This window comes from Copidosoma floridanum, unplaced genomic scaffold (assembly GCF_036245765.1).
Source record: "Copidosoma floridanum isolate Cflo_tuat_1 unplaced genomic scaffold, Cflo_Japanese_pri ptg000026l, whole genome shotgun sequence".
Lineage (NCBI taxonomy): Eukaryota > Metazoa > Arthropoda > Insecta > Hymenoptera > Encyrtidae > Copidosoma > Copidosoma floridanum.
Genome location: NW_028321903.1, coordinates 3,098,323 through 3,110,556, shown reverse-complemented (window position 1 = coordinate 3,110,556; position 12,234 = coordinate 3,098,323). Strand labels below are relative to the sequence as shown.

At 32.8% G+C, this 12,234-nt stretch overlaps 1 protein-coding gene across 3 annotated transcripts in view; it reads left to right on the top strand.

Annotated features, from left to right (window-relative positions):
- Nucleotides 1–304: 304 nt before the first annotated feature.
- ND-ACP (NADH dehydrogenase (ubiquinone) acyl carrier protein) overlaps nucleotides 305–12,234 on the top strand; it is a 29,743-nt gene continuing 17,813 nt past the window's right edge. The window contains exons 1-2 of one of the 3 annotated variants that reach the window (XM_089595603.1): nucleotides 305–644; nucleotides 2,129–2,240. In XM_089595603.1, the coding sequence (XP_089451729.1) occupies nucleotides 484–644; nucleotides 2,129–2,240 (273 nt within the window). In that variant the 5' untranslated portion in view covers nucleotides 305–483. Of the gene's footprint in view, nucleotides 645–2,120; nucleotides 2,241–2,264; nucleotides 2,391–12,234 lie in introns of all 3 variants that reach the window. The other 2 variants (XM_089595602.1, XM_014355119.2) reach the window with 2 other exon arrangements.

Genomic DNA, 12,234 nt, shown 5'->3' with positions numbered 1-12,234 from the left:
AGTACAGGTCTGCTCAGTCTGTTCACTCAATTTGAGTTTAGCGGAACAGTGGAACCCCCTCTTTAATATAAACGTTCACAATGAAATAAGCAAAAAATGTCTATGTGAATAGCTCCAATTATTTCCGAACAGAGCCTTGTTGTAGAGCTGCTCTGATTGGCTCTGGAACTTTTCCATCGGAAAGTTTCAAACATGTAAAAATACGGCAAAAACATTTTTGATCTCCAAGAATTTCACGATTTTCCCAGTACTGATGATGGTTGTGGCTGGTTTAGATAGTTGACTACCTTTATGCCTCAGCTCTTGGTCTATGCTTTCTTCTATGGAGTACATGCTTTAAGGTCAGGTCATAACAAGTGAAATTTTGTATCTATGAGAGGAAAAAAAATCTGCACCTCTATAATTACAAGGTAAGGCGGATAAGCGAAACTGCTTTATTTTACGAACGTGACCTGACCTATTGGCGTTTTCTGAAGTTATTAAATGGCGTCGATTGCAGCTATCTGTATTTTTAAACAAAGTTTGTTGTGGGGCAAGAGTGCAAGTCGACTAACTGTATTGAAGTCAATGCCAGCACCTCAGCTGAGCCAGAGGTTCCATTTGATAAGACGATGGGCAAACCCCGCCGTCCGTCAGGTAAACTAGCGTTCACAAGCATTAGTACATAGTATTTTGCAAGGGCAGTCAAAAGGTATGAACAAGCTGTCCTCCCATTTTGAATGGAGCTACTTGTACCACGTAAATAGGACTTCTGTAGCCAATTCTCAATTCGTACGGTTATGTAACTTTTATCAATTAAGTATGAACACGAGGACCGGTATCTGACGAAAAGCTAGACTGCTTACACTCGTTTAGCAGGCTCTTTTCTTTAAGTCACTTGATATTGACATTATAAGTAACAGTTTAAGTAATTGATAAAGTTATTAAATACACGTACAGTAATAGATTTCTTGTACATTTAAGTAAGCAAGCTGAAACTTTACTGAAATAAAAGTATTACCAAATATTAATAATCAACATCAAAACAACTACAAATGGTTTTAAAAAACCTCACTAGACTTTAAAATGTAACAGAAACAAATATTTTTTGAATATTTAAATTTATTTATTTTCTTAATTACATTCGTGTTTCAGCTAACTCGTACCTCTTGGTTTTCCTCAAAATTCTAATTCACAATCTTCACCTACCTACGTAGTGCTGGAAAAGCATAGATATAGACATTTTCCTCGGTTAAACTGATATTGGCAACCTTGTTAAGTACAAAGAATGTGAATTAGGCTCCTGTTCTTTGGTACATGTGCATTACTTTTATTTTTTATGTTACATATTTGGTTGGTTTTTGATACGAATGTTAACATTAAACTTAAGTTTTGGAATAAATTTGAAATAAAAAAATTAGAAACTGATTTTATATATTCTTATGAAAATAAGCATGATCATGAAGTAGTTTGTTGAATATCTATTATACTTCTTTACTGTGGACCATAATGTCCATGATTTAATAAAGCATTAGTTTTAATATCTTCACACTTTTTCAAATTGTTTTCATAAGAAGGCCATTAAGTGAAACTGGAAAATTTACGAAGTTGCCATACAATTTATTACTTGAGTGTGTTCAATGGACAAAAGGTACAGAATCACTATCAAAATAATTGTTTTTTAAGTTAATTAATTTTTTAAAGTGAAACTTTGAAGTGTTATTAAAAATTTCATGGTTGGCTTATGTAAGCTTAGCAATTTTAGACAATCAGGAGCATCTTTTAAGCTTTTATAATTATTAAACAGTCGTTATGCTAAGCTGTCACTGTTATCAAAATTTATGTCACTGGAATAAATATATGAAATATTCATAGTTTCACGACAAAAATGAAGTTTGTTAATATTTCGGACCCTCTGCTGATCACATAGTTGTGTACTACAGTGTCAGCATTTCAGAATTACAATATTGTTAAAGCAATTGTTTTGAACTGTCTTTACTTGAAAACTTATATACTCTCATATTTCCAAAACTTGAGTCCTACAGGATACATTTTATATTCGCAAATTGTTATTCAGTCATTCATCCTATTTCGTTTAAATAAATTTTTAACCAGCTGTGATTCTTGATTGGAAAGAGCAGATGAATAGTCAAGCAGTTCGAGGGTATTGTCAAGTTAATCAAGAAAATCTTACATTGAAGGAAGTCCAAAAGCGCGTATTAGAAATCATTGCAGCCTATGACAAAGTAACAGCATATAAGGTTAACAAAGTTTGTATTTTTCAGAAATCTGCAGTCCCATGGCTCAAGCAGATGCGCCAATACAGCGAAAAACCACCACTAACAGTTAAATTCATTCAAGATCGAGTCCTCTTAGTGCTGAAACTTTATGATAAAGTAGATGCATCTAAGGTATAAATTTATCTTCGAATAGCAGTTAATAGATATGGGTCATTTCACAAAAACTACTATATTTTCGTGCCCTAATCAAGATTTTTTTGCGGCGCGTAATTCAAAAGTGGCAAAAATAGACTTCACAGATTAAACGTCCGTACTTATGAAAAAACAGTTGTTTGGTTCTAATCTATAAAAAAAATGCTCAATACCTAAAATTGTTAGATAGTACACAGTGATATAAAAATTAATGTCTAGACATCAGAAGCCACGAAAAATAAAATGTTCAAATGCTTTACCTTGTGGTTGTGACATTCTGGCTAATATTTTTTAATCTTATGGCCATGTACAAAAAATTGTCGACTGGACCTCGACAATATATTTCGAAAAAATTAATTCATACCTTTTAAAAATAAGTTCCAACTCGAGATAATTCAATTCGTCGTTTTTAAACATGGGCTTCATGGAATATCTCAGTTTTTGTATAATGGCCCACTTACGTTAAGATTTTTAATTTTTGAGTTACCTTTACACCCAAGAGCGTGCACACAAAAACTTTTTCGCATACATGACAAGCTCTCTCTCCAAAAATCTTAGTTCTCCTTTCTGTGTCTCTCTTCGAAAACATTGTTAAGTCCGCTAATGAATTGTAGTCGCGTACGCGATAATTTTATTTTATTGTATTTTTTTCATTTGCTGATCCTCATCGCTCTGAAGCTCAGATATGTCTGTTTGAAATTTTGATGCCATGCAAAGCAATATCGAGTATTTAGATAAAAAACATAAGACTTTCTGGTTATAGTTGACTATTTAGCCACATAAGAAAGGACGGAGGAGAAGTGTGTGTTTTTAAAGCATTTGTTCTTAAAGAAAAGAAATGTTAGGAAATTACAGAATAAATAAATAAATTTTTGAACGGTCACGTTGCATAGCTTCGCGTCATCCCATGCACTTGTATATCTGTATACTTAAAGTCTTATTTCATCAGCCGGCGTTATAGATTCAAATACTCGAATAGAACCATCAGAAAAAATTTGAGTACCCCGACCGAGTATCGAACCCACAATTCTTTGAGCTGTATTAATTCAGTGGCTAGCACGGTAACCAACTGTAAAGACACCAGAATTACCGACCGCATATCTATATACATGTGTACAAGTAGAGTAGGGTGGGGCAACCACAGCGCTTTTTCGTAGCCTTGTCTTTGAAACATTATTACTTAAAATTTAAGAAAAAAGTATATGATATCTAAATAACGAACAAATAAAAAAGTTTTTCATTCTTCCACCTATACTTAAAAATATTTTTTTTTTTTAATGTAAAACTGACGTGACTGCCAGGTTGGAAAAAGTGGGACAATCAAAGTGCTTTGAGTGGGGCATTCAGAGCGATGTTATAGTTGTTTTTTTTTTTTTTTTTTTTTTTTTTTTTTTTTTTTTTTACTACCCGACATTATAAATTGTTTTCACTTTTCAATTTTTCTGAATGACAAATAGCTTGGTAAATAAATAATACAGACGCAATTTTTATAAGTAGAAAACAAGTAGTGTTTTATCACGGCTACATTTCTGTTTCTGAGGTTAGAGCAGACAAAACAAACATTACGAGACTGCCCCTTTTTTAAATCGTCAATTCTGAAAAAATGTATTAAAATTGGTCATAAACGTTATGCAAATATATTTAATTTTTTGTCACACATCAAAATTGAAGTTTTTAAATTTTCTCGTCATTCAGATGACAGTACACTTGCACTTGATTTCATTCCAAAAATATAGTTTTTTAATAGTGAGATCGAATTAGCTGAAATGTCGGTAATTTTTCATGGAATTCAGACTAAAAAAATATGTTGTAGAGAATTAAACAATGCCAATAGATTGTAATAAAATCGAACAAACAATGTTTTTCGCTACACGGAGAAATTCTGTCACAGCTAAAGTCGGTGCAGTGCTGCTGGCGAAAACAGTGTGCTTGGTGGGAGCACAAAACAACGTGCGCAGACAGCAAAAAAAACGGTGCGAACGTGCACGTGATTTCGAGCTGCAGATGCACGCTCTTTTCCCGTGCAAGCCACTGGAACTTCGACTGAGCGGCTCCAGTCTAGTTCGACACTTATTTATTAATGCTTTTTTATTATAAATGCTAATTTATCTATGTAACTTATACGCATACATGCATATAAGTTACATAGTTAGGCATTAATAAAAAAGTGTCGAACTATACTGGAGCCACTCAGTCGAAATTCCACTGGCTTGCACGGGAAAAGAGCGTGCATCTGCAGCTCGAAATCACGTGCACGTTCGTACCATTGTTTTGCTGTCTGCGCACGTTGTTTTGCGCTCCCACCACGCACGCTGTTTTCGCCAGCAGCACTGCACCGCCTTTAGCTGTGACAGAATTTCTCCGTGTAAGGCCTAAAAAATAATGGCAAAAATGGTGAAACACGGTTGTTAGCGTCAAAAATGAACAATAAGCCTTGAAATAAAGACTAAAAATATAGGAGTATGCGTGACAAAAAGACGAACAAAATAAGCTCCGGTCGATTGGTCCAGTGGTTTCCCCGCAAAATACAAAAAACCTCGTTTTTTAAGCCACTATTAAAAATTAATAACTCTCTTTCGCATAAACATCATGAGCCGAAATTTGGCAGAGTTGTAGCTTTAGTAGTCTTTAACAACCGCACCAAATTTCAGCAAGATCGGATCGATAGTTTTTGCAAACCGCAGCTAAATGCAAAAAAAAAGTACTTTGTCAAAAGGGCCTAAAAAAAGTTGTTTACAAGGTTAGATGCAATTTTTTGCCGGATTATATTTTTTAATACTTATTCTATAATTAACAAAGGTATCAAATTTTTTTACAGTGTGGAAGTTGGTTATTCGTTCCCAAGATATGGTTATTTTTAAGAGCACTTGAAGTTTAACCGTACTCGGTCGATAACACCGGAGAGTACGGTAGAAATAGTTTTTCGGCCCAGAAAATTCTAACTATCTCCAAAAAAAATAGGGTAGTAGTTTGAATGTATTATAATAAATTGAAACAGAATTTATCAAGTAGAAATATCAGCAAAAGCCCCAAAAAAAATGGCAAAAATGGCTAAAACATGTTTTTCTCGTTCAGAAAAAAACCGACGAATAGTACATAAAAAAAGTGTTGCGTGAAAAAAATGTGCAATTTCAAGACGAACAAAATAAGCCGCGTTGGGTTCAGATCAGTTAAGCCGTTTTTCCGCAAATTGCAAAAAACTGCAATTTTGAGCCATTTCCTCAAAATTCAATAACTCGCATTCTATACAATATTTAGAGCTGAAATTCTAACACAAGACCAATATCATAGCCCTTATCATACACACTAAATTTCAGCTTAATCGGTTTTAAACTTTTCGCGAACCGCAGCAAAAACCAAGAAAAAGTCCTTTCGGAAAATGGCCTTAAAAAATTTGTTAGCCAAGATAGGTACATTCTTCAAGCGTCTTTCGTTTTGTCTATATTTACTCTACAAGTACCTTAAATGCCATTCATTTTCTTATGATTACGAAAAAGTATTTAACTCTCTAGTTTACGGTAGTATATGTATAACTGAGTAATTGGTTTCTTGATGTCAATAATTTAGCATTAGCCTGTAATCAATAGTTTTCGATTTTATCAAGGTGTGTAGAATGAAATTTAAGAAAATAAAACACGTCCACTCCAAATATATTTTATGGTCTTGTTAATCTTGTACATATATACATGTCTTACGGTGTTACAATAATTGTTAAGGTAAATGTCCCTATTATAACCATAAATTTCATCACACTTCTTTAATTTTTTTTTCTAACTGTGAGCTTTAACAATAGAAATTTTGGTATTAGCTAGTGCGCTATAAATTTATCATTATTATTCTAATTTTTAAGTATGGTTCTTAGTTGTTAAAATACTTTGTTTTAAAAAAAAATTATCTGACCAAAATTTGCATAATTATAAAACGTTGTACCTATTGTTTCATATTATGTCCCTATTTATGAAACTTTTTAAAAAACGTGAATTTAGTATAATATTTTCAGACAATTAAAGCTTTTTCACTTGCATGACACTATTTTATTTAACAAAAATAATTATATCATTTATTTGTTGACAAGAAGTATATAAATTCCTCGTTGAAGTTTGGTGCCATAATACATACAGTTCAAAAGATAGGTTATTTACGACTTTGTCCCTATTTGTGGAATAATCTTTAAAATTGATCATTTATTGTACCAAAAATAAAGTTTTTCTTGTGAATTCATAAAGATACATACAATATACAACTAACACAATTTTTTTAATCAAGTTAGTTGTATAACAAATATATGAATTTTCATATTCCATGAATAGGGACACATTCCACGAATAGGGACATTTACCTTAATTTATTTTTCACTATCGTACTTATTTTTACATGTGTTTTTCTTTTTCCAATCTATAATGGTATTTAGCAGGTAAAACATGAAAAAATAATCTGCATAAAGCTGTCCAGATAGACAACATTTAATGACAGCATAATATGCATCGCGCCGAAGCCGTACGGTTACATTAAAAAGGCACGGACCGTCGAGCTTGCTGGATAAAACCAACAAAATATAATCAATTGATCTTTAGGTATTACTGCAATACTACGTTGGGCACACAATTTGAGAGGCGTTGAGTTTAAAAATATTAATCGGGCTTCCCATAGCAAGCCATTAAAATTAGCAAAAAACGCATTTTTTTTAATTTTTTACGACAACAGTATTGAGTTTAGGTATATACTGTATACAGACTTTTGTTCAAAATGAGCTGAAGAATTAGAAAAAAATTTTTTACCGCAATAAATCAAAAATTTATATTTGTTGATTAAATTTGTTAATTGTCAAAATTGTCCATCCGGATCGCGATCCACCATCGATAATCGTGTTTAGCAGATAAAAATACACGAAAAAGACCCGACCTGGCACCGAAACTATAGATATACAACGTTGAATTCAAAAATTGATTGACTTATTTTCACGGTGTAAGATAAAGAATAGGTGGTCCCATAAAGACAAAATTTTGTGAAATAGTTGTGCTGTTACACTTGAGATCTAACAGATAGCGCACGAGAGTCGAAGACCGTACTTACAGTTATACTTGCAAAAGTAAGTGTTGTTTTGCTCTAAAAAAATTTATTTAAATTAAATATTATAATATGCTGTAGAATAAAGTAATTAAAATGAAATATACAAATAGGAACTAGTAAACTGAGTTTTTTTAAAATTTTGATTATGTCTTGTGTTTTTGCGTTGCTTTTAAAGGGGCTTCTTCATTAATGTCCCCAAAAAAAGATATACCATTTCTAATCGAAGAAAATTTGCTGAAGCCCATGCTGGCTTTATTTATGTCCCACGTGAATCAAAATGTTGAGATGTTTAAGCTCAAAATTGTAACTGTTCACGTGTATTCTTATATGGCTGCGTGAAAAACTAGTTGTTCTACGTTTTTAATAAGGCAAGAAAACTGTCCCAGAAGAATGAGTAGATAAGTTTTGTAGATGAAGTCTTCGTCTTTAATGTGCTACATTAAAAAATGAGGGTAATGAAATAATTTAGTGATAAATTTGTGATAGAAACAAATAAATAGTCGTGTCTAGAAGTTCATGAGGTTACGTGGGTAGCAACCATACTGACTCACTTTGTCGCGCAAGATTGGAAAACGTCTTTTTAACAGTCTTTCACACAACATATTTTGGCCATTTTAATTAGTTTATATTCAAATTAATCAATACAAACTTCAATATAATTTTACAATTGAAATTTTTTTTTTTTTATTTCTCCCTTTCAAAGTGTTTACGAGTTCCAGACTCCCGTCTGCTCGGCCGTTGACTCCTATGTGACACCTAGTGCAAGAAAGCAGAAATGGCAAAATGTTTACAAAGATTTATTGTAGGTAATATAGACAGTGGGACGACCTAACCTATATCTTACACCGTGCTTATTTTTTAATATTCAAACATTTCCTTACTTCAAGACTTGTTGAAAATGCTGATAATACCATTCTCTTATAACAACTTTTTTCCAAATCTAAAATCGTGTGGGCAAATAGTAAACTTGAGTCCATATTTTTTTTCTGTATAGAAGGCTGATTCATCGCCTGATCGAAAGTTAAAAGAGTTGCCATGATAGTTCGGGGGACCTCTTTTGATAACCCCGTTAGGAACTTCGTGGGAGTTTAATGGGGTACTTTCAGGAAAATCATATGGACCTCGCTAATTGCTTTCTATACATAACTTGACCTTAAGCCAGTCGTGTTGAGCGTATACTCTAAAGTTGTGCTTCATATTTTGGCTAAAGTACATAGTTCATTTCTAGTTATAGAAGACGCTACAGCATAAGCTGTGTGGTACTTTTCGGAGTCCCCCCCCCCCAAATCATGGTTTTTTTCGCATTAAATGGTAACTTATGAGCAGTATCACGATTTGCAAAAAATAGGAAATCGGTTAAAAACGACTTAGTAATCGAAATAATGTTTTTCGGAACACACATATTACACGGTAACTTGCTCCATAATGCAGTACGTTTTTATTCAATATTACACATTGTAGATACGTCTTTCTGAAGACTTCTACATACATTTCACTAGAATAAATAGCATTTTCAGTTACACACAAATGTAAAAACCACTTTTGTACTTCAAATGAGACTCATAAATTGTAAATTATAAATAACATTTCACTTATAAATTCTAACATTTTATAAACAACAGTATAACATTGTTATAAATAGCATAATCTATATTTAAAACTTCATAAACTTAAATTCACTTTTAATTTGCATTAGTTTCTTGAAATTCTTTATGTGCTGCAGTATAACTTCGAATTTGTTGTCATTCTTACATCTCTGTCGCCATAGAAAATTGCATAAGTAAGAATCAAGCAGTTCTCTGTTCGTGCCATTTTATGTGTTCCTGTTGTGGGATCGACAAAGTTTTCACTGTGATTAACCATGTAATGTTTATAATAATATCCTTCTAAACTCGTAATGGACGAATATGCTTTCCACTCATCGAACATTATGATCGAACCCTTCTCTATGCATGCAGTAATAGTTGTAATCAATGTTTGTTTTGTTGTGTCTGGTAGGTGCGGGTACGGCATACATAAAACATTCTCGTATCTCTCTGCATATACCTCCAATAACCCACTGATTTGGTATAACTCTCCTGCGGTTGTATTTTCGTCGAGAAAAGAAGGATTCGTCTATTTAGACCGTCAGTCCAGGTCCACCGATTTCCTTTGGATTTTTGAGCAAGTGATCCGCACACACCTCTCTTAGATAATTCTTCCAATTCATAATTGCTTCTGATGCCATACCCAACTCATTTATACAAAAAAGGGTGGACGTGTATTCTTTTGACCAGCAGTATATAAACAGAACAATCCTTTCGAAACTTAAAATTGTATTGTGTAGCCATGTGTTTTTTCTTAAACTGATGTCCACTCGACACTTTTGTTTCTTACAAACCCACCTGTCGTTGTTCCCATGCAAAACTAAATGCATGGTGTGCTTCTTTTTACTCTCTCTGCTTTCGTGCAAAATACCTTTTTTTTTGCAGAAATTAAATCGCCTTTTCTTTACTATCAATTTCGTGAGCAAGAGATATACACTCAGAGATACTTTCCATTTACGTGCACAGTGTACGTTTGGCGTACAGCCGCGTGGTGGCGTGTCGACACCCAACTAGCTGAGTAAGTGCCAACCGCTCACTTAGCTTTAAGATGAACAAATTTCGTTCACTCACAAATCTGACTGAACGCACTCAACGGGCCGTACGAGTGTCTAACCTTTACTGAAAATATCTTATACGTATGCATACATATTATGTATGTGCATGGATATACATGATGTTTTTATAATTTTACTCTGAAGGATTACAGCATTGCTATTTTTTCTTGTACAAGTATCAAATTTAAGTAGTAAGCGAGGTAAAGAGTGTAAAACGGAATTTTTTTTTTAAACTTTAATTCATCAATAATTCGTTTAATAACGTTTCATATTTTTTAATTCATCGCACTAGACTTTACAATGAATGCTTAGGGGCAACGTACAAATAATCGTTTTTTTTTTTACAATTAAACAAATCTTACCGGTACCTAATCTTCTAATCCCCAGTTGTTCAGAATTGAGCTGACAAAAACATCTGCCATCTTGCCTTTTTAAACAAAAAAATTTAAAGGGCCCTCATAATGCGATGAATGACGTATTAAATTTACAAAAATTATTTAAAAAGATATGTATTGATAAGGAAATTATTATAAGAAGTACTTCAAGTATTGAATTTATAATGAATAAAAATGGGAGGTTACAAAAAACCGAAGAAAATTATCATTCTTTAGCTCAATCCACTATCTGAAAGGGTATGAAAGGAAAAAAATGAAAGGCTGGTATTACTAAAGTGATACTTAAAAAAGCTTTTTAAACGGAAGGTTTAGCTAGTTTAATCATTCTCTTAGGCAAAAATGTGAACAACAAACCGAGAGTTACAAGAAACAAAAGAAATAATTAAATCTGTTTTTGATTATATAAATAAAGAAAAAAAGAAGTCGCTATAAATATGTATTTTTATGAATGTTATTGTAATAATAAATATTTATCATGTTTCTCAATACTGTTTGTTTTTTCCTTACTACATTGCTCTGTTTTACTAACAGCAATCACAAATTATTTTGGAACAATCAATTATCCGAATTCTATTATTATCATAAGTTCACGAACATTTACTTATTCACTTTTTTCCAACTAATTTCAACTTTGCGCATGAGTGAACTAGGCGCTGTTGCCACACTTATAGAGCATGTGCGCCGATGTACGCAGTCAGAGAAGCCCGATTCATATTTCATACTTTTCTTTTGATTTTCTCTTAAGTTAAATCGTTGAACCTATATTCTTAAGAATTTGATGGATTCTTTGTAAAAAAGTACTCAAGAATCATTTTAAATTCTTAAGGTTAAGAAAGATTTCCGAAGATATAGTCAATTTGTGACCACTGTCCATAAGAGTAGGTGTTTGATTGGTTTAATTTTCAGTAGCGATTTGTGAAAAAATTGAGTGGTTGATCCCAGTATTTTATTATCGCAAATAAATTTGGCATACTTTATTTACATAAGTCCAGAATTTTATAGGTATTGATCAACTTGATGAAAATCACCCAAGCCACCTTAATTTATAAACTATCTTTTGTTTTTTCAAGAAAACAAAATAAAATTAATTAAAAAATTTTATAAATAATGCTAACTAAGACCGTAGTCACAAGAAGCACGCAATCCGCAATATGAAACAACTTAAGCCCATAAGAGTGAGAGAGGTATATTCCATGCTGCTTCCGTGTGCCTCTCTTTTACTCTCATGAACTTGAGTAGTTCCGAATTGTGGGTTGCGTGCTCCATGTGTACCACACCTGCATTCTCACAAATACCACAGATTCGGACAGGATTATAATTACCAAATGACTGAGGTTGCCTCCATTCGTGTAATTGTATATGACTATGGACAATATGTTATGTAAAAGTATCTTTGGTGAGATTTTGCCATCTCGTGGATGTATAATTATTTATATAAATGAGCACGTATTCATTAATAAAGATTAATTTATGAAGCGCAAGAGAGAAGTGTCTTGGATCTCCAAAGAGTCGAAACTCATTGTTTTAGTTCATCACAGTAAATATAAAAGACCTTATTACTGTGCATCGAAATTTTCGACTGTGTTTTTCAATTGTATTCGATGTATATTGAAGTAGTTTAATTGAAGGGCATTGGAAAAAAATATATTTTGCCAAAAAACATTGTATGGATGTTGTCACCAAAGTTTAACACAATCGCGTTCTCGGATTTCGAGAA